The 20947-nt window shown below is 48.6% G+C and overlaps 1 protein-coding gene across 3 annotated transcripts in view; it reads left to right on the top strand.

Moving 5' to 3' along the window:
• Window positions 1-20947, top strand: part of LOC129838716 (putative adenosylhomocysteinase 3) — a 44702-nt gene that overhangs the window by 19671 nt on the left and 4084 nt on the right. The window contains exons 1-16 of one of the 3 annotated variants that reach the window (XM_055905866.1): window positions 5817-5951; window positions 7493-7601; window positions 9540-9683; window positions 10555-10655; window positions 10884-10986; window positions 11073-11167; window positions 11290-11396; window positions 11622-11738; window positions 11867-11930; window positions 12916-13004; window positions 13102-13172; window positions 15718-15812; window positions 17339-17437; window positions 18605-18673; window positions 18775-18853; window positions 19797-19917. In XM_055905866.1, the coding sequence (XP_055761841.1) occupies window positions 5898-5951; window positions 7493-7601; window positions 9540-9683; window positions 10555-10655; window positions 10884-10986; window positions 11073-11167; window positions 11290-11396; window positions 11622-11738; window positions 11867-11930; window positions 12916-13004; window positions 13102-13172; window positions 15718-15812; window positions 17339-17437; window positions 18605-18673; window positions 18775-18853; window positions 19797-19917 (1517 nt within the window). In that variant the 5' untranslated portion in view covers window positions 5817-5897. Of the gene's footprint in view, window positions 1-5816; window positions 5952-7492; window positions 7602-9539; window positions 9684-10554; window positions 10656-10883; window positions 10987-11072; window positions 11168-11289; window positions 11397-11621; window positions 11739-11866; window positions 11931-12915; window positions 13005-13101; window positions 13173-15717; window positions 15813-17338; window positions 17438-18604; window positions 18674-18774; window positions 18854-19796; window positions 19922-20947 lie in introns of those variants that run through there. The other 2 variants (XM_055905863.1, XM_055905864.1) reach the window with 2 other exon arrangements.

Genomic DNA, 20947 nt, shown 5'->3' with positions numbered 1-20947 from the left:
ATCTTGAGGAAAAACATTTTCTCGAATGAAAAAGGGCTGATGCAATGTGTAGTAAAGACAAGGTAGGCTAACCTGAATTGTCTATAGATAATACCTAGGTATTGGTGGGAACCAGAAACAGAATGTGTAGTTTTTTTATATTTTGACAGTGAGTCATGCTTTCACATCAGTAAAAAGGTACTCAATCAGCCTTGTTGAATTGCCCTAGAGGCACCAATTCAATAGTGGAAAAACAAATCAATGAATGTGTCAATACAAGGAATTTCTTAACATTGTGTAAATATTTCCCCTCAACATGTCCTGGCCTCCCTTTATTGCTTCAAGGGGTTTGTGTCTCTTTCCTGGTCTGATCCAGCTGATGTGCAGTCATGTCTGAGACTCTTCTTCTCCCCATCCAGCTATGAGCCCTCCAGCCAGAGTAGAGCGCAGTCTGTAGCTAGTGTTGGCAGTACAAAGAGTGCCCAGAGTTCCAACGCCTCTCACACACATCCTCCAACTGCATATACAGAGTGTTTCAACAGGCTGGTGTCGTAATACGTATTCTTATAGTACATTTATCCTGGACTCACTCTTTCTCTACCTCCCCTATTTCTTTTCTTTTTCACTTTCTCACTCACCTCCTTTCCCTCCCCCTCAAACGGTTCATTCCTCTTCCTGTCTGGCCTTCATTCTTCCTCGTTCTGTCACATCCCTCCCTCTCCCCTTTCTCATAGTCCTCCAACCCACCCAATAATCAATCAATCAAATTAATTTATGTAGCCCTTCTTACATCAGCTGATATCTCAAAGTACTATACAGAAACCCAGCCTAAAACCCCAAACAGCAAGCAATGCAGATGTAGAAGCACGGTGGCTAGGAAAAACTCCCTAGAAAGACCAGAACCCAGGAAGAAACCTAGAGAGGAACCAGGCTATGAGGGATGGCCAGTCCTCTTCTGGCTGTGCCGGGTGGAGATAATAACAGAACATGGCCAAGATGTTCAAATGTTCATAAATGACTAGCATGGTCAAAAAAATAATAATCACAGTAGTTGTCGAGGGTGCAACAGGTCAGCACCTCAGGAGTAAATGTCAGTTGGCTTTTCATAGCCGATCATTCAGAGTATCTCTACCACTCCTGCTGTCTCTAGAGAGTTGAAAACAGCAGGTCTGCGACAGGTAGCACGTCCGGTGAACAGGTCAGGGTTCCATAGCCGCAGGCAGAACAGTTGAAGCTTGAGCAGCAGCACGGCCATGTGCACTCGGGACAGCAAGGAGTCATCATGCCAGGTAGCCTTGAGGAATGGTCCTAGGGCTCAGGTCCTCCGAGAGAGAAAGAAAGAATTAGAGAGAGCATACTTAAATTCACACAGGACACCAGATAAGACAGGAGAAATACCCCAGGTATAACAGGCTGACCCTGGCCCCCCGACACACAAATTACTGCAGCATAAATACTGGAGGCTGAGACAGGAGGGGTCAGGAGACACTGTGGCCCCATTCAATGATACCCCCGGACAGGGCCAAGCAGGCAGGATATAACCCCCACCCACTTTATCATCCTCCCAGGCCTGTACTGGTCCCATGTGTCTCCGGCACCTCCCTCCCTGTCTTGTTTTCATTCTCTCTGTTGAACCATGGACTCTGCCTGGTGCGATTCCACAGTATCAGATCCGATCACATCTGTGCCTGTTTATTTTCCTCATGACTGTAGCCTATTGCTTTGTGCTGTTTGAAGCCTCTCCTCGCTGTTCTCCTGGAACTCTTTCCAGAGATTGACCCCATTGTGGCTGGTTGCTCAGTGGGTATCACTCAGCTCTGTGGCTTCGCCCTGGAACAGCTTACCATGCAGCCGACCCTAGTGGGGCTGGGCCTGGAGCAACACACATGCCGGCCTCAGGATACTTCTACAGTAATATGACTAATATACACTAAGTGGCCAATTTATTAGGTACACCATTCACAAATGGTTCGCTCCTACAGACAGTCACGTGGCCGTAGCTTGCTATATAAAACAGGCATCGAGGCATTCGGTTACTGTTCGATTGAACATTAGAATGGGCAAAACAAGTGACCTGAGCTACTTTGAGCGAGGTATGATCGTCGGTGCCAGGCGCGCCGGTTCCAGTATCTCAGAAACCGCCGGCCTACTAGGCTTTTCACACACGACAGTGTCCAGGGTTTACCGAGAATGGTGCTACAAACAAAAACCATCCAGTCAGCGGCAGTCCTGATGGCGAAAACAGCTCGTTGATGAGAGAGGTCGAAGGAGAATGGTAAGAATCGTGCAGGCTAACCGGTAACCTGCAAACAAACAAATAATGGCGCAGTACAACAGCGGTGGGCAGAACGGCATCTCAGAACGCACAACGCGTCAATCCTTGTCATGGATGGGCTCTTGCAGCAGACGACCACACCGGGTTCCACTCCTATCAGCTAAAAACAAGAAGTGTCTCCAGTGGGCACGCGATCTCCAACACTGGACAACTGAGGAGTGGAGAAACATTGCCTGGTCTGACGAATCCCTGTTCCTGTGACGTCATGGTGACGGCAAGATTTGACGTAAGCAGCATGAGTCCATGGCCCCATCCTGCCTGGTGTCAACGGTTCAGGCTAGTGGTGGTGGTGTAATGGTGTGGGGAGTTTTTTTCCCCTTGCACAAGTTAGGTCCCTTGATACCAATTGAGCAACGTTTGAAAGCCACAGCATATCTGAACATTGTTGCTGACCAGGTGCATCCAACCAGTACTAGATGGGTGTATCTGATAAACTGGCCACTGAATATATATATATATATATATATGACTAGAGCACAATAATAATAATAATAAAGTATTTATCCACAATTATAAACCGGGTGGTTCCAGCCCTGAATGCTTATTGGCTGAAAGCCGTGGTATATCAGACCGTATACCATGGGTATGAAAACATGTATTTTTACTGCTCTAATTACGTTGGTAACCAGTTTATAATAGCAATAAGGCACCTTGGGGGTTTAACGTATATGGCCAATATACCCCGGCTAAGGGCTGTATCCAGGCACTCTGCGTTGCTTCATGCATAGGAACAGCCCATAGCCATATAGCACACTTCCCCGGGCCTTATTGCATAATGAGACCTCACCTTTGGTGGTTTTGGCCAGTCAGTCATGTTACACAACTACCAAAAGCCCGCCTTGCCAAGCGAATACACTGCCACCTGACCTTGCCACTGCAAATACCTCTGTCTGGGCTGAGGGGGCACCTGTCCTCCCCAGACACTGTAAATGTGGCACGGGATGGTCGTTTGGGCCATGGGTTTGCCTGTGATTCTGCCTGGCTGGCTGGCCAACATTGACCTGCTTCCTCTCTAGGCTACAGTCAACTAGCCATGCCCAGCTCCATTGAGAGGTGACAGTGTGTTGGGTTAGCATCTATTATTTACATCTCATTAGCCTCGCAATCACTGAACATGCATAATAATGTCTATATTATGTGCTGGGGTGCAGTGCGGCAAGGTTAATACCGTTAATGCAGACTGCAGTGGGATGCAGGGAGAGAGAAGGCTAGTATTCACTACTATGCAGCATTGGTGGTGCGCCACAAGGCTTTGATCTCTGTCTCACCCCGGATGCGGGATTGGCCCAGCCCAATCCTGCTTCAGTCATTACTGGTGGTATAGAAAAGGATGAATCCGATGTATTCATTTCATGCACTAATGTGGACAATTAGGCCTGGCTATGAGGCATTGCCTTAGCCGCATTGGAGAGAGATCCACACGGTTGCTCTCTTGTCCGTGATCAAGATGAATGGTCTTCCTGACTACGGTCAATACTATTTTCCTGTAATCTGTTTAAACATCTCCTCCCTCTGCTCTGTGATCCGTGTGTGTTACTGTTCGGCAGGAAATGTTGGCTAACCAGTTTTCTAGAACGGTAGCTCATTCATCATGCTTTGCTGATAATCCTTAGCCTGGCATCCAAACTGTTTTCCCTGCGTTCCCCTGTTCACTACAATGGTGGGCACAGCGTTCAGTCTGGTTTAACCAGGTTAGGTAATCCTAGTGCCGGGCCAGAATGCTGCTATAGGGCAGGCAGTTTACCCTGTACCCTGCTAGAAATCTGTGGTTCTCCCTCCCTGTCTTTCTTGCATAACCGTCATCTCTCACTCACATGTTAGCTAATGCTATGCATGCAGCTGTGAGCACTGTGCACGCAGGCCTGCCTTTTAATGGCTCTGCGTGGTCAAGCCGTCATCTGAAGTGGCCATACAACATTTACTGCGACGCAGCCTCTGCAGACGTCAGGGCTTTCATACTTCTCGTGCTTAGTTGAGCAGAGCAGAGCTATTGTGGAGGTAGTTGTCAAGGAAGGGCGTACCGCTGTGTTCACACAGGGCGTACCGCCCCCACCTACCGCCAACCAATCATGTCATTGCGGAGCTATACGAAGGCCTCCGCGTTGTTCCAACATTTTGAGAGGCGGGCGGCGACGCGGTACGGAGATTGATTTGGCCTCTGCGTGCGTCCGGAGGCTCCGCAATTACATCACACCCTCCGTACGAAGCCGCCAACCAAATTTTCGGATCAAGCGTGAATAGGCTTTTAGAGCGACATATGGTCATTTGAGGAAACGAGTTGATTTGCGGAGCGTAACATCCGTTCACGTTCTCTGCAATAACATTCTCCTCAATGTAGTGGTGGATGGACGTCAGCATTCTGAATGGAACTCATTCATAATCCTGTGGTTGCTCATGGATTCATTGAATGTACGAACAGTGATCATGCATGTCAGCCTCCCTTTTTATTCTGGTGCTGACCTTGTCTAACACCATATTACGAAATGGAAATGATCAATTGCCGCGTTCTTCGTTCTTGGCATTCTATCTCCTATTGATAACCAACACAGTTAGTTACTCTCCTGGAATGTGTCATCAGTCAGCCAGTGTGTCTGATCGCACAGGGCTAAAGCCTTGATTTAAGACTGTTGGATCAATGCCTTGTTTACTGACCCTGGGTCCTCTCCTCCTGCCCTATGAAACCTCTTAGACCCAGATGCCATGGTCGTGTGTGTCGGCTGTCGCAGAGAAGTTTGCTCCGGACACTCGTAAGGTCAGGAGGCACATGTCCAAGCAGTCCGTGTCCGTCACGCACTAGCATGAAGATCCGGCGTTAGGACTAAGTCGGACGGCCAAGTTTGAAATCAGTTTCCTGATGCTCCTCGTTGACCTTTTGGTTTGAACTTTGATTAAAACATGTAACAGATGAAAAGAATTTGTAAGAAATGAAGCCAAACCTTTGTTATTGTGATCTCTCACTGCTAGGCAAGTGGGCGTTGGTTGTTGTAAACTGCCACCATAGAGATCCTGTGCGTCTATTTCTTCTAGTCTACAATATTTTCTAGTTCAGCAGCCTTGGTCTCACACAAACAGAATGGGCCTAATCACTTACACAACGTCTCTATTGTCTGTCCCAGTGGTGGCAGCCCATGGTCTCTCCTTGGCAGAACCCACTGTCCTGATCCCCCTGATTCTGAGGTAACACCGCCTCAAAATACAGCTCTGCAAACCTCCTTCCTACCATTTCTCCCTGGGTCCACCGGTCTACTACGGATGACCTCAATAGTCCTCCAGCCAAGAGCCATTCAGGGTCACAGAGTTGTTGGCCGTGATAAAGAATCCCCAATCCAATCCAGCCTGTGAACAATTAACAATTAAACAAGTAGAGAGAGGAGAGGAAAAACAAAAGTGGGGAACAATTCTGCATTGTTTCTGAGGCACAGCACATGGGTGACAGTCCGGACCAGTTAGGGCTGGATCGGGGGGGTAAAGCCGCATGGGTAAAGAGAGGGTATAAATGGACCAGGCCCACAACTGCTAGTTTTCCAGACCCACCCCCTCTAGTCCAAACACAGTTTCTCACCTCACAGCAGTACACCGAGTCATGTTGTCGAAGAAGAAGGATGAAGACAGTGGAGGTGAACCCAGTAGGAGAAAGGTAAGACGGGAGGAGGAGGATGGATTAGGCTGGGACTTGACAGGCTTCGGTAGAAGAATGAAATTCAATCTACGTATGTATGTGTACAGGCATTTGTGGTTCTCATTGTCTTGGGCCTCATTGCAGGTGACTTTTCCCACTCGTTCTGCATTTATTTGGTTGGCAGACACAGACTTGTGTCCAAGCACTGTATTGTGGGTGTGTAAGGGAGAAGGAGAGAGAGAGAGATGTTTGAGGACTGTGTATATACATTGGGTCAGTACCCTGCATGGTTGTAATGAGAATGGAATAAATGCCACGTGTGGATCCAGGAAGAGTATCTGCTGCTTCTGTAACAGCTAATGGGGATCCAATTAAAAAGCATTAGCACCAGCCATGCTTCTCCCTCTGAGTGAAGGGGAAGGAATCCATGATGAGCGAACCAAGTGGATACTTTGAAGAAGAAAAAAATGACTCTCTATCGTGAGTATGCAAAACCTTTGTCTACCCCGTGACTCAGAATCAATCTGTCTGGTTGGTGGTGTGAAATTTCAGATTGCACAACCATGAGTCACTCCCACTCCCCTCTCTCTCTTCCAGTAGTCACGCCGTAGTTCCTGTATAGAGAGGTGAACAGACGCGTCTCGTTCTCTGGACGTGCGTCAGACACTCCGTGGGCTTATTTCGGCGTGACTGTGTCCTGTGTCAGCGTTTTGTGCGTGCACACACTCATTCGACTGTTTACGCTTTGCTTTGCACTCTGGAATGAGAAGCTGAGTGTTTGCACGCATTGCAGTGTAGTCCAGGTGGTTGAAAAACCGGATATGATTAAAGATTTTTTTTTCTGTTAATGTAGTTAAGATTTTCAATTATTTTGGTGCTGCAAAATGGCTATTTTTTATCTTGAAATGTCCCGGGATCATATTTGTAGTGATTTTGAACATTTGTACAGCGTTAAATGATCATTCAATAATACCGCTCTACGCCACGGAGATTCATACTTTTTTTTACATCCGTTTTTATCACGGTCACATCATTTTATTTTCCCATTTAAGTTGTGTCCTTGTTGCCTGTTATATGGCACCAGTAAGCAATCCATCAATATTACCAGCAGCGTATTCCCATCCTAACCAAAGCTCCCTCCCTGGCTCTGGCCATGTAGGTCTTACATAATGCTACTGCAGATAAATTGAGATTTTTAACCAGTGGTTGTTCACTGTAAATAGAGTCTCGTGGTGAGCTGACTAGGCTCATTTCACCTTAGGGATGAACTGTTGTGCTAAATCAATCACTAGGCCCTAACCCATGGACACTCGATGCCCCCACACCCCTTTATAGATCTTACAGAACCTGATGTGGAAACTCTGCATAGCCTTGAGCGCTACGATCATCTCATTGCTTAGGATATACCCATCTGATACTTCCTTTTAAGATGTACAAGGGGCCCAAGAAGGGAAAAAGTCTTATCAGGGAAGGAGTTTTTGTTTTGGACTGGGTGTTGGAGGTTGGACATTGGTGCCTGTGTGGGCGTTGTGGTCTCATTCCTCCCTCTCTGTCAGCAGATCCAGTTTGCGGACCAGAAACAAGAGTTCAACAAACGTCCCACCAAAATCGGCCGCCGCTCTCTGTCCCGATCCATCTCCCAGTCCTCCACAGACAGCTACGGCTCAGGTACCGAGAATACACACACACACACACACACACACCTGACACACTCACGAGCCCCCCGACACCCCCTGTGCCTAACTCTAATCACAGCCCAGGTACAGTGTCCAGTATCACACGGCAAGAGTCTATTCCCAGACACGTGGGGAGCAGGGCTGTTCTCCGTAACGTGTAACTGGATTAAGATGAGACGATACAGGCCACAGAGAGCCGCTAGTGTTCTCTCTAGTTTCTAACGCTGTGTTCCAGTGAATAATAACTTGCAGACACACACACACCAATGTCCTTGTGAAATTTGAGATCAGTATTTTTTTTCTTCAGGCAGGCAGGCCAGTGTAAAAAAATAAGAATACGGTTGGGGTCCATACAAGAGGGGGGGGGGGGAGAGAAAGTCAAAGGGTGAGAGAAAGGTAGAGGAGAGGCAACGTTCCCACTATACTAGTAGTACTGGTCACCTGGTTGTCACACTCCTGGTTGTTCCCAGGGCTCCTAGAGGCCCCTTTTCAAGAGAGAGGGAGAAAAAAAGGGAAGGGAGAGAGAGGAGAGGTGACATTTCCACTGAAGCGTTGGGAATGGCTCTGTAGTAGGACGAGGAGGGGCCTGTCAGCCCTGCGTGTCATAAAAAGGGTGTGACCCTTGCTTTACAACCAGAGTTAATCTGGTAGGGAGACATGTTTGTCAGGAGAGAAGTGTGAAATGCCACGTCCCTGGTGTGACTCTGGCCTCTCATTCTGCCACTTGTGAAGAGATGTCACTCAACCTACCTGGCTGTCCCTCGTCTTTTTGAATGTCACGCACAGACACTCACCGGCCGCTTCGCCCAAATGCCTCAAAGGTCCTCTCTCCCTCCTTTCTTGTTTGTCCTCTCACTGTACCTCATTGCATTCTGTCCCCCCCCCACTCTCAACCCTTTCTCTTCCTCTCTCCCTCTCTTTCCTGATCCCCTGTACTGTAACCCTCAGCTCTGTGGTTGCTGTAATTATTCCCACAGAAAGAAAGAGTGAACAGAGTCAGAGTCCCGACTGTCCCCCCTGACCCTTCTCTCTCTCTTTTCCCCTCTCTTTCTCTCTCCCTCTCTCACGTGCTCTCTATCCCAGCCTCATTGTCCCAGCCCTGGGGCTTGAGCGCACACACACTGCGGGAGAGCTGTAATTCGACTTAAGGCGAATGCTTCCCATCCGAAACAGTTCGTAGATATATTATGATGACATTTTGTTTTGTATTGGTCTTCAGCATAGTTTTTTTTTCTTCTTCTTTTCGTTTGTTCAAGCGCACGACGTCGGTGATTGGTCGACCGCAGGGATTCTTCAATTGAGTGTTTGTTGTCATTCGACGAGATACGACTCGTTTTCATGCACATTTTTTCGCTTGAGAAATACTGCATCTAACCAAAAGTTAATGTCAACCTGCGTGACTAAGATCTCCTCGGCAAAAACGTCAAAATGAACGACAGATGTCTTGAATTATCTTAAACGAATTCAGACTATTTTGAGGAAGTGTACACTGGCTATGGCGTCTCAAGACGGACAAACAGTACTATTGCCGCTTTGTTTTTCTTGTTTTTCAAGCCAAGGTCTTTTTAAGGGAGTAATGCGAGCCACAGATGTTCACTTCACCTAGCCAAGTTCTACTAGGATCAAACCGAACCTAGTATGTAGACGCCCATGCTGAGCAGGTGTATTCTGCCCTGGGGCTCAGTCCCGAGATATAGCTCATAATGTGAGCTATGTAGTTGTTTTGGACGTCAGAGTAGATTGTGGCCTAGTGTGTGGTCCTGTCACGTGTGTTTTTTAGTTTAACGTCTATATCCTGAGGACCTGGTGAATGTGCAGTATAATATGTGGGTGGGCGTGCAGCTCGTGTGCTGCTGATGAGTGTGCGTAGACGTGTTGTTGCGCGTGTCCTGTCCTCTGACTCCTCTCTCTGCCCTGCTCTCTCTTTCAGCTGCGTCGTACACGGACAGCTCTGACGACGAGACCTCTCCCCGGGACAAGCAGCAGAAGAACTCCAAGGGCAACGGAGACTTCTGCATCAAGAACATCAAGCAGGCCGACTTCGGGCGCAGGGAGATCGAGATCGCGGAGCAAGGTGGGCTAGGGCTAGGGACGAGGTGTGTGCATACAAGTGTGTGAGAGACCGAGCGAGAGAGACTGATTCTCGGATGGTGTGATTGTGTTGGATGTGTGTGTGCCATGCTGACAGCCCATCTCCTCCAGGGCTGTGTGCTCAGTGGCCGTATGTTCCCAGCCTGTGAGATAAACAGCAGGGGGGGGGGTGCCTGCCTCTCCCACTAATACCCAATCGAGCACACCGTGATGGGACACGCCATCCTCTGCTGAAACCCAACAGGACACACCACTGACCACTCACAGTCCCACGTGTCTGTACTGCACCACTGACCACTCACAGTCCCATGTGTCTGTACTGCTTATCATACATTGCCTTGTCCACTACTCAACACACAACCCCAGCGCTGTCTGTACAGCTGACCCCGCGTAGCTCCCAATTATGTTACTACAGACAGACCATAGCCAGAGCTGCATAGCTCCGACTCTGTCTGTACAGCTGACCCCAGATAGCCCTAACGCAGTCTGTACTGCGGGCTACAACACTTTGAACTTTTATAAGTCGCTATACAGCTGACCTCTCAGCCCTGGCTCGGTAGGCCGTATCACACACGGCCCGAGCTCTGTACGTCTAGGTGACAGGGCAACAGAAGCCAGAGGGGAAAGATTCCACCGTCTGGGAGGGTTCCCAAAGCACGTTGGCCAGCTAACTTTGATTTACCCACGTTTAACCACTTGAATTACATTTTTTGATAAAGATTTTTATTTGACATATTTAAAGATTATACGGAGAAGGATGCCTTGAAGTTTTGAAACAGGACCGATGGTTTTGTAGTAATGTTGTTGTAACGTTGGGTCTAAAATAACTTGTCGGTTGCGTTGTCTCCTCACAGAGATGCCAGCCCTCATGGCCCTGAGGAAGAGAGCCCAGGGAGAGAAGCCTCTGGCTGGAGCCAAAGTAGTGGGCTGCACCCACATCACAGCTCAGACAGCCGTGAGTTACACACACACACACACACACCACCATCCACCGCTCAGTCCACTGTGAATCTGCCGCTTCTGCTCAGAAAACCACGACTCACAGATTCATTCATACTGACTGTTACTAGTCTTAAGCCAGCTTTACGCTTCTTTCAGCGGCAGGACTTTGCTTTGAACACGAACGTCTCCGTTGTCTGTGTCCTTAACTGAGCGCGCGGTCTGGTCTGTGTGTGTCGCGCAGGTGTTGATGGAGACGCTGACTGCCCTGGGGGCTCAGTGCAGGTGGGCTGCCTGTAACATCTACTCCACTCAGAATGAGGTGGCAGCGGCTCTGGCCGAGGGAGGTGAGTGTGAACCGGGCCGCTTCATTTGAGCGTCTTTCTCTTTTCACGACCCCTGGCTCTCTCAGTGCCCATCATATCTCTCTCAGGGTTCTCTGTGTTCGCGTGGAAGGGCGAGTCGGAGGACGACTTCTGGTGGTGCATCGACCGCTGCGTCAACCTGGAGGGCTGGCAGCCCAACATGGTACGTGTCTGTCCCCCCGGTCAAACGGCATCTCTCAGTAGCGGACTTTGTGTTGCGGTGTGAGTGGCGTCGTCCTTTATCCCGATCAGTCAGAAAGACGCGCGCTGTGTGTCCCGTTCCAGATCCTGGATGACGGCGGAGACCTGACCCACTGGATCTATAAGAAATACCCCAACATGTTCAAGAAGATCAAGGGAATCGTGGAGGAGAGCGTCACTGGAGTACACCGGTGGGTGGATCACTGCTCACACGCAACTTCATTATACGTTGACTCATTGTCTAGACTGAGAAAACCAGTATTTTTGCCAGTAAGCTTCCCCTTGTCAGGGGTTTGTTTCGAGGTGGGTGGTCTATCTTCTATGGCCATGTCTCCATCTAGTGGCCATAATGGGTAATGTCAGGTTTTACTGCTTTATAATGATGCCCCCCCCTCTTGTTGCTGCTCTCTGTGTAGGTTGTACCAGCTGTCCAAGGCGGGGAAGCTGTGTGTCCCGGCCATGAATGTCAACGACTCTGTGACCAAGCAGAAGTTTGACAACCTCTACTGCTGCAGGGAATCCATCCTGGACGGGTAGGTCAACTCCGGCATGCCCGGTTCAAAGCAGAAAGAGCGAGGAAGATTGCTTCGTTGTTGTGGGGTGATTTAAACATTTGTCATGCTAAGTGCTCGTGATTTGTGTTTCTTCGCTCTCCCTCCAGTCTGAAGAGGACCACTGATGTAATGTTTGGGGGCAAGCAGGTGGTGGTGTGTGGATATGGAGAGGTAAGTCTGTCTTACCTACTGTGAATTAGTGATGGGGGGGAGGGACATCTATAGTTGCATACCGCTATATTATTTGTGGACGATATTATATTGATATTTGAATCCTAAGTATCGCTAAAATAATAATACAATAATGTTTTTGCTACTGCAGGTAGCATTAGCTGTACATGTACCAAATCTCTGCTGTTTTTCTCCTTTTTTAATGGAGCCAACGTGTTTTCAGCACGTTTCTTACCCTGACTGATCAAAACCAGCTTTCTCGTGCTCTCTCGTCTCTCTGCAGCAGACATTTGGGGAGCAATATGTTCGGAACATCAAATCGTAATACGTATAGAATCGGCACCTACGTATCGTGTTAACGTTGTATCATGAGGTCCCTGGCAATTCCCAGCCCTACTGTATGTGGTACACTTGTCATATTTGAACCCTTATTTTACCAGGTACGTTGACTGAGAACACGTTCTCATTTACAGCAACGACCTGGGAAATAGTTACAGGGGAGAGGAAGGGGATGAATGAGCCAAACGGAAGCTGGGGATGATTAGGTGGCCGTGATGGTATGAGGGCCAGATTGAGAATTTTATCCAGGACACCACGGTTAACACCCCTACTCTTACGATAAGTGCCACGGGATGTTTAGTGACCACAGAGAGTCAGGACGCCCGTTTAACGTCCCATCCGGAAGACGGGTCCCTACACAGGGAAATGTCCCCAATGCATTCTACTGGCCCTTCAGCACCACTTCCGACAGCATCTGGTCTCCCATCCAGGGACCGACCAGGACCATCCAGGGACCGACCAGGTCCAATCCTGCTTAGCTTCAGAGGAAAGCCGGCAGTGGGATGCAGGATGGGATGCTGCTGGCGATCTGAACACCTTATTATATCAAAATGGACCACCAGAAGAAACTATTTACCTTCCAAGTCTATAGTAGAGCCTCCATCAGTCCTATACCCATGTGTGTTTTTTATTTGTGTATCCATAGGTGGGGAAGGGCTGCTGTGCTGCTCTCAAGGCCATGGGCTCCATCGTCTACGTCACTGAGATCGACCCCATCTGTGCCTTGCAGGCCTGGTAAGTTCAGCCAATCAGAGCCTGGCACATGAACTGATCGGCCAATGTCAGCAGGGTGAACGAGGAACTAACGCATTTGTTTCCCGTCCCTGTTCAGCATGGATGGCTTCAGACTGGTGAAGCTGAATGAAGTGATCAGACAAGTGGACATTGTCATCACCTGCACAGGTGAACACCTCTCCCTTGTCCCCTCAGTCAGCACTAGATGGCCACGTTAGAACAGATAAGTGGAACCGGTGTCAAAATTACCAACCAGGTGCAAGTACCTGAGCTGTTTGGCATTTAAGTCAGGGTTAGAGTTTCGATTTTTTTTTTGTAAAATCGCATTTGTGGTTGAGAACCACTATACTCCCATCCTTTCCAGCATGGGCATAGCAACAACAACCACCTTCTCCCTACTGCTTTACCGCTCGACTGATTCAGCCTGCGCCACTCTATTCTCACACACACACACACACACACACACACACACCCAGCAGCCTAGAGGGTGACTAGGTAGTAGGGTATTGACCAGTGATCAACAACCGGTCCATCATGGCCTCCCGGGTGGCGCAGTGGTCTAAGTAGCTGTGCCACCAGAGATTCTGGGTTCGAGCCCAGGCTCTCTCGCAGCCGGCCGCGACCGGGAGGCCCATGGGGCGGCGTACAATTGGCCCAGCGTCGTCCGGGTTAGGGAGGGTTTGGCCGGTAGGGATATCCTTGACTCATCGCGCACTAGCGACTCCTGTGGCGGGCCGTGCGCAGTGCACGCTGACCAGGTCGCTAGGTGTACAGTGTTTTCTCCGACACATTGGTGCGGCTGGCTTCCGGGTTGGATGCGCGCTGTGTCAAGAAGCAGTGCGGCTTGGTTGGGTTGTGTTTCGGAGGACGCATGGCTCTCGACCTTTGCCTCTCCCGAGTCCGTACGGGAGTTGCAGCCAGCGATGAGACAAGACTGTAACTACTACCATTTGGATACGACGAAATTGGGGAGAAAAAAGGGGTAAAATAACAACCGGTCCATCGCCATCTCCAAGGCATTTCTAGTCACCAAACATTTCTGTAAAAAAAACTATGAGAAATCCTAGCATTCCTATTTTTCATTTTGAGCTGTTGGTGGTAGGTGCATTTGATTCAGCAGACCTAGTGCCGGGAAGGCAAAATTGTTCCCATTCTGAACCATTTCATGTGTCTGAAAGTAGAACTCTGCCTACCCGGCAGGCCCAGAGAGCAAATCAAATAGCCAGCGGTAGGCCTATAGGTGCAATCAGATGGCTCAGATCACCTTATCTGTGCAGTTTCCTGGAGCCATAGACTGTAAAAAGAAGCCTTTCGAAACGTTTCAACCATGACTGGAGAGCGACTCAACGAATACAGCAAAGAGCTGTATGTTTTAAGATGTTATTCAACCCCGTCAACACTTTGCCCATTTTATGGATTATAAAAGTTTACGTTCTTCCTACTTCCACTCACGCTGCAACCAGCACTGCAGCTTTAATAAACGAGTAGCAAAGTGTTCCGATAAGCTTGCGTTGTTGTTATTAGCGGCTTGTGACTCTTTTTAATATGGAGGAATATTTCACTTTCTCTGGTCATAGGAGTAACAACATGAATTGGTGCACGAGGCAGATATAATGCAGTGCGACTTGAGTTGTGTCGTCGGCTGTCCCCTTTTCTCAGAGGAGGGAAAGAGGAGGGATGGGGAATCGGGTGGAATCGGGTGAGAGGCAGCCTCGCCGCTGCTCCCTCCCCTCAGACTGACCATCAGATGCACGCAGGCCATCAGTCCAGTTCTGTTCCTAACTAGTATAACAAATGATCTATTACCAGTGTGGCCATGCACCTACAATTTGTAAATATCATTTCAAAATGTTCTGAGAAGAACCGCATTGGCAGGGCAATTCACGATTTGCCAATATGCGGTGATAATACATTCGGCCTATAACCTACTCCGCAGACCTCATTACTACAGAACTGTTTTTAATTGGTTAATGTTGCGTAGGCTTACATTTTGAAGTCATATTTTAAATTTGAAAAAAACTATAATACTTGCTTGCGTTTTGACTCAGAAAGTGATCTTGGACTCAGAAGAGGTTGGTGACCACCGGTGTAGACATTACAGAAGTCGTCTCAATCAGTCCGACCTGGCAGCCATGCGTGCAGCCAGTCCGTTAGTGCTCCACACTCAGATTGAGTGGAGAGTTCATTGAGACAAACTGCATGCCTCCCTAGTCAATTAAGCACGAAGCGTATTGACAAGCTGCGGTGCTCATCCGCGTTAATTGAAAAGGGACAGGCGGCGTTAATCACTCACGCGAATGTGCATGAGTGTGCACACAAGACATGCACGTGCACACTCAGACTTAGTGGTATACAATGCAATTTAGACACTTATTCATACAGTAGGTCTATGTGGAGAGTGGATGTGGAGCTCTATGGTGCATTGTGAGTAGATTTTTTTATATAGATTTTTTTTCAATATAAATATATAGATTTTTTAAATCTAGCACAGGAGATTTATTCCAAGCATAATTTGTGTAGCGTATACAGCAACATAATTCCTTTTTGAAGTGAATTAAACATCATTCGGCATGTATCGACCCAGCAAGAGTTATTGGTAGTGTTCACCGCTCTCCTCTGCCCACTTGTGAATTTCTCTGACGTTTCAGTGTACAGTAGTGAACATGATGAGGGTCATATTGATGGTATGTTTACGACGTTCCCTCTCCTCCAGGAAATAAGAACGTGGTGGTGAGAGAGTACTTGGACCGTATGAAGAACGGCTGTATCGTCTGTAACATGGGACACTCAAACACCGAGATCGACGTGGTGAGTCGAGCGTGTGTGTGTGAGCGTGTGTGCATATTGGTGGGGGGGGGTTGTATGTACGTGGGTGTGTTATTGTGACTGTGACAGCTTAACTGATCGTGTGGGCGGAAGACACTGCTGTCACCAATGCTTGTCACATTATTGTCACTGTGGGGGAAGCTGTGATACAACAATGCTCCCTGACCTGACGTTGTCATAGTTACTTGCTTGCTGTGGCCTATGCCTGTCAGTTATCACTGTTACGGTGACATCCCAGGGTCATAATGAAAACATTTTAGAGACTGTTGTCATCAGGGCCTGAAACTAACTTTTTGGTCCACCTTTTCTTGATATAAAAATCTACCAGACACTCGGATTTTTTACCAGACAAAATATTTTTTCACCATAATAATTTTTTCAAAACGGATGAGCATGTTTTTTGTAATGTTTCCAAAACAATACATGTATTACTAGTAAGAAATTAAGTGGTGTATCACTCAATGTTATTTCACTTTTAACCAAAATATCTCAGATGAGATAAAAATGTTCAGCTGCCCCTTTAAGGGCGGGAGGTTACCGTGGCAATGAGGGTACTGCGCCTCTGGAGTCGTCAGTGACAGCTTTCCTGTGATATAGAGAATCTGACTAGTAGCCGATGTCTTTGCTAGCAGTTGAAGCGAACTCAAACATTGAAAAACAACCTCGCTTGTGAACAAAACAATGTAAATAGCCAAGAAACACAAGGACAATCTCTCACTTTATACTTTCAAGTAAATTAGACCAACTTTGGCTTCCCGAGTGGCTCAGCATTATCTGGGTTAGAGGGTTTGACCGGCCGGGATTTCCTTGTCCCATCGCGCTCTAGCGACTCCTTGTGGCGTGCCGGGCGCCTGCAAGCTGACCTCAGTCGACCCGCTTGGACGGTGTTTCCTCCGAACACATTGGTGCGGCTGGCTTTTGGGTTAAGCGACATTGTGTCAAGAAGCAGTGCACGGCTTGGCAGGGTTGTGTTTTGGAGGACGCACGGCTCTCGACCTTCGCCTCTCCCGAGTCCGTAGGGGAGTTGCAGCAATGAGACAAGACTGTAACTACCAATTTGGAATGCACGAAATTGGGGCGAAAAAGGGTTAACATTATAAAAAAAATTACAATTAGACCACCTTTTATACTTGTTGCACCGGTTCTAAAATGAGTCTTCAGCACCGTGCACACAGCTCCCCAGCCAGGCGGTGTTCCTGCACATTTCGCCAGGTGGGATATTATTATAGGATTTGTAGTTCTTTGTGTGATTAGCTACCAGCTATGAAACAAAATGACAGAAATACTTTGCAAACAGCCACTGCAACATTTGTTTAGCTATACATGAGCTCATACTAGACTACTAACATCATTTTTATTCGCAAATGGGAGTGAAATGCTCGTGGGGCTCTGACCACCCGCCGACGTGGCTGGTGAAATGGACATCTTACCCACCAATACCAAAATCGACCTATTGAAGCTGTTCGCATGGTAACTGTTTCCTGTCCGTTTGTTGTCCTCTCCTCCAGGCTAGCCTGCGGACCCCGGAGCTGACCTGGGAGAGAGTGAGGTCACAGGTGGACCACGTCATCTGGCCCGACGGCAAGAGGATAGTGTTGCTGGCTGAGGTGATCTATTATCACCCTCATCACATTAGTACAAGGCTCTCCATGACAACTGCCTCAAATCACTGCTCAGTCACACGTGTCAATGATCAGATCTATAAATCCTCTCAACTTCTGAATAACTGGGCAGAATAGATCCAAATGATCCATAGGCTCTGTCTCCCTGTCTGTCTCTCTCTCTCTCTCTCTCTCTCTGTCTCTCTCTCACATAGCAAAGAGAGGCTCCCTCTCTCTCTGTGTGTGTGTACAGCACTCCCTCTCTCATAGCAAAGAGAGGCACTCTGTCGGTCTGTGCAGCAGTCTCTTGCCAGAATGAAACCGCTGAGAGCGAGCCAGGTAGAAGGACAGGCTGGCCAGGTGCTTCAGTGTGCCTGTCTGTTTGATCTCCTCCAGGCTTTAATCTGCTGTTTGTTTGCTCTCTCACTCCTCCCTCTTTGGCTCTATTCTCTCCATCTTCACTCCTGGACTCTCACTCCTTCCTCTTTGACTCTATTCTCTCTATCTTCACTCCTGGACTCTCTCACTTCTCCTCTGCTGTCTCGATCTGAGAGGCTTTCTCCAAGAGAAGTGTCTGTTTTGTTAGTTTGGTTCTGCAGAGCTTATCTGTAGTCTGTGTTCTGTTCTGCTGACGCACTCCACTCTCTACGGAACAGGGAAGTGTGGGCTGACTCAGTTCCACCAGGCAGTGTGTGCATACTGCATAAAGTAACGGTACGCCCTGTTATACTGTCACTGGTACTCGCAGCGAACAGGGAGTTGAAACGGAAGCTGCACCACCAAAGCTTAATTTCTACACACTAACACGACACGTTGCAGCTCTCTGGGAAACGAGAACATTGTTGCGGGCTTTCTGTGTCACTAAGGAGGGTATGATAGCGGTAGTCAATGCAGATCAGTTCCTCCTGCTTTGTGAACGCTGCCTCGTTAGCAGTCTGAGCTCAGGAACAGTACCAGTCCCTTTTTCTCTCTCTGTTTACATGTCTGTCTGCACCACATCTCAGACAACTTCTGTTATTCTGACCTTGGACTCGGCAACACTTTTTTCTGATATTTGATGTCAATGTGAAACACACACACACAGTATCTTATCATTGACATGGAGGTGTAGAATCTCTGATTCTGTGTGCTGTTAACTGGTCGTTAACCCAATGTGTCTCCATCTGTCCTCAGGGTCGTCTGCTGAACCTCAGCTGCTCTACGGTCCCCACCTTTGTCCTGTCCATCACCGCCACAACCCAGGTACTGTGTGTGCCCGTGTGCGTTTAGTGGGGTGGATCAGCGTGTGTCTGTGTGTGTGCGCCACTTCGTACAGTAATCGTAGAGATTGTCTCATACCCCAGGCCTTGGCTCTGATAGAGCTGTACAACGCCCCGGAGGGACGCTACAAACAGGATGTCTACCTGCTGCCCAAGAAGATGGGTAAGAGACCGTGCTCTATGTCCACACACACACACACACATACATACACACGTACATACATACATACCCCTTCATCCCTCCTCTGTCCTCGGTCTCGCGCGCATACACACTCCCTAATCCTTATTCGCTCAGGTCTCAGCCGAGGCAGCCGGTAGTGACCTGACAGGACCCGTCCGCCTGTCTGAACCTCTGACAAAACCCTTTTAGGAGAAAACATTGAGTTGAAAGGGGATCAGCCAGAATGCACAACAAAGACTCAACTCAGCAAAGAGAAGCACTAGATATCCAGGATGGGGATGAAGATAGTATGAACTCTTCCCCTGCAGCCATGTCTTGGATTGGGTTATAGATGTTCTATGTCATGATACGAAACAATCACGGGGTGTTTGTGTATGTGGTGTTTAGTCATTTGTCATATTCATTTACAGCCATTGCGCGGACTAGGAAAATATGTAATTCATGGTAGAATGCTTTCTATTTAGAGAGAAGGGGTGTGTGTGTGTGTGTCTGGGTGTGTGTGTGTGTGTGTGTCTGGGTGTGCTTCATTCACAGTAGAGTACATCTCTGCATGCGTTGTTGTGTGTGACTGCAGCTGACAGCGTAGCCGGGTCTCTGCCCCCCCCCCCCCCCCCCAGCCTATAGAGTAAAAACAGGGAGGACGAGAGGCAGACTGGCAGGGAGGCTCAATATAGGTCAGCCTGTCAGAGCCTGCTGCTAAGCTCACTGCACCATCACTGACAGAGAGAGACGGAGGGAGGGAGAGACCGAGACGGGAGAAGCAGCGCCAATGTGCTCATCACAAACAAATACATTAGTAAATAACCACCAGCCCTGTGTCCCTGCTAGCGAGAGTAACTTAGCGCTCTCACTCTTTCTCTTTCTCTTTCTCTTGCTCTTTTTTCTCTCTCTCGCTCCCCCACTCCCTTCCTCTGTATTATTCCAGATGAGTATGTGGCCAGTCTTCACCTGCCTACGTTCGATGCCCACCTCACAGAGCTGAGTGACGAGCAGGCCAAGTACCTGGGCTTGAACAAGAACGGGCCCTTCAAGCCAAACTACTACAGGTAAACATTAACGCCCGAATGCTTCGATTGTCTGCTAATATACGCCGCTCAAAAAAATAAAGGGAACACTTAAACAACACAATGTACCTCCAAGTCAATCACACTTCTGTGAAATTAAACTGTCCACTTAGGAAGCAACACTGATTGCAATAAATTGCACATGCTGTTGTGCTAATGGAATAGACAAAAGGTGGAAATTATAGGCAAATAGCAAGACACCCCCAATAAAGGAGTGGTTCTGCAGGTGGTGACCACAGACCACTTCTCAGTTCCTATGCTTCCTGGCTGATGTTTTGGTCACTTTTGAATGCTGGCGGTGCTTTCACTCTTGTGGTAGCATGAGACGGAGTCTACAACCCACACAAGTGGCTCAGGTAGTGCAGCTCATCCAGGATGGCACATCAATGCGAGCTGTGGCAAGAAGGTTTGCTGTGTCTGTCAGCGTAGTGTCCAGAGCATGGAGGCGCTACCAGGAGACAGGCCAGTACATCAGGAGACGTGGAGGAGGCCGTAGGAGGGCAACAACCCAGCAGCAGGACCGCTACCTCCGCCTTTGTGCAAGGAGGTGTACTGCCAGAGCCCTGCAAAGTGACCTCCAGCAGGCCACAAATGTGCATGTGTCTGCTCAAACGGTCAGAAACAGACTCCATGAGGGTGGTATGAGGGCCCGACGTCCACAGGTGGGGGTTGTGCTTACAGCCCAACACCGTGCAGGACGTTTGGCATTTGCCAGAGAACACCAAGATTGGCAAATTCGCCACTGGCGTCCTGTGCTTCACAGATGAAAGCAGGTTCACACGCACATGTGACAGAGTCTGGAGACGCCGTGGAGAACGTTCTGCTGCCTGCAACATCCTCCAGCATGACCGGTTTGGCGGTGGGTCAGTCATGGTGTGGAGTGGCATTTCTTTGGGGGGGCGCACAGCCCTCCATGTGCTCGCCAGAGGTAGCCTGACTGCCATTAGGTACCGAGATGAGATCATCAGACCCCTTGTGAGACCATATGCTGGTGCGGTTGGCCCTGGGTTCC

This window comes from Salvelinus fontinalis, chromosome 39 (genome assembly GCF_029448725.1).
Source record: "Salvelinus fontinalis isolate EN_2023a chromosome 39, ASM2944872v1, whole genome shotgun sequence".
Classification (NCBI taxonomy): domain Eukaryota; kingdom Metazoa; phylum Chordata; class Actinopteri; order Salmoniformes; family Salmonidae; genus Salvelinus; species Salvelinus fontinalis.
The sequence above is the reverse complement of the archived record's forward strand: the minus strand, read 5'-3'. Positions and strand labels throughout refer to the sequence as shown.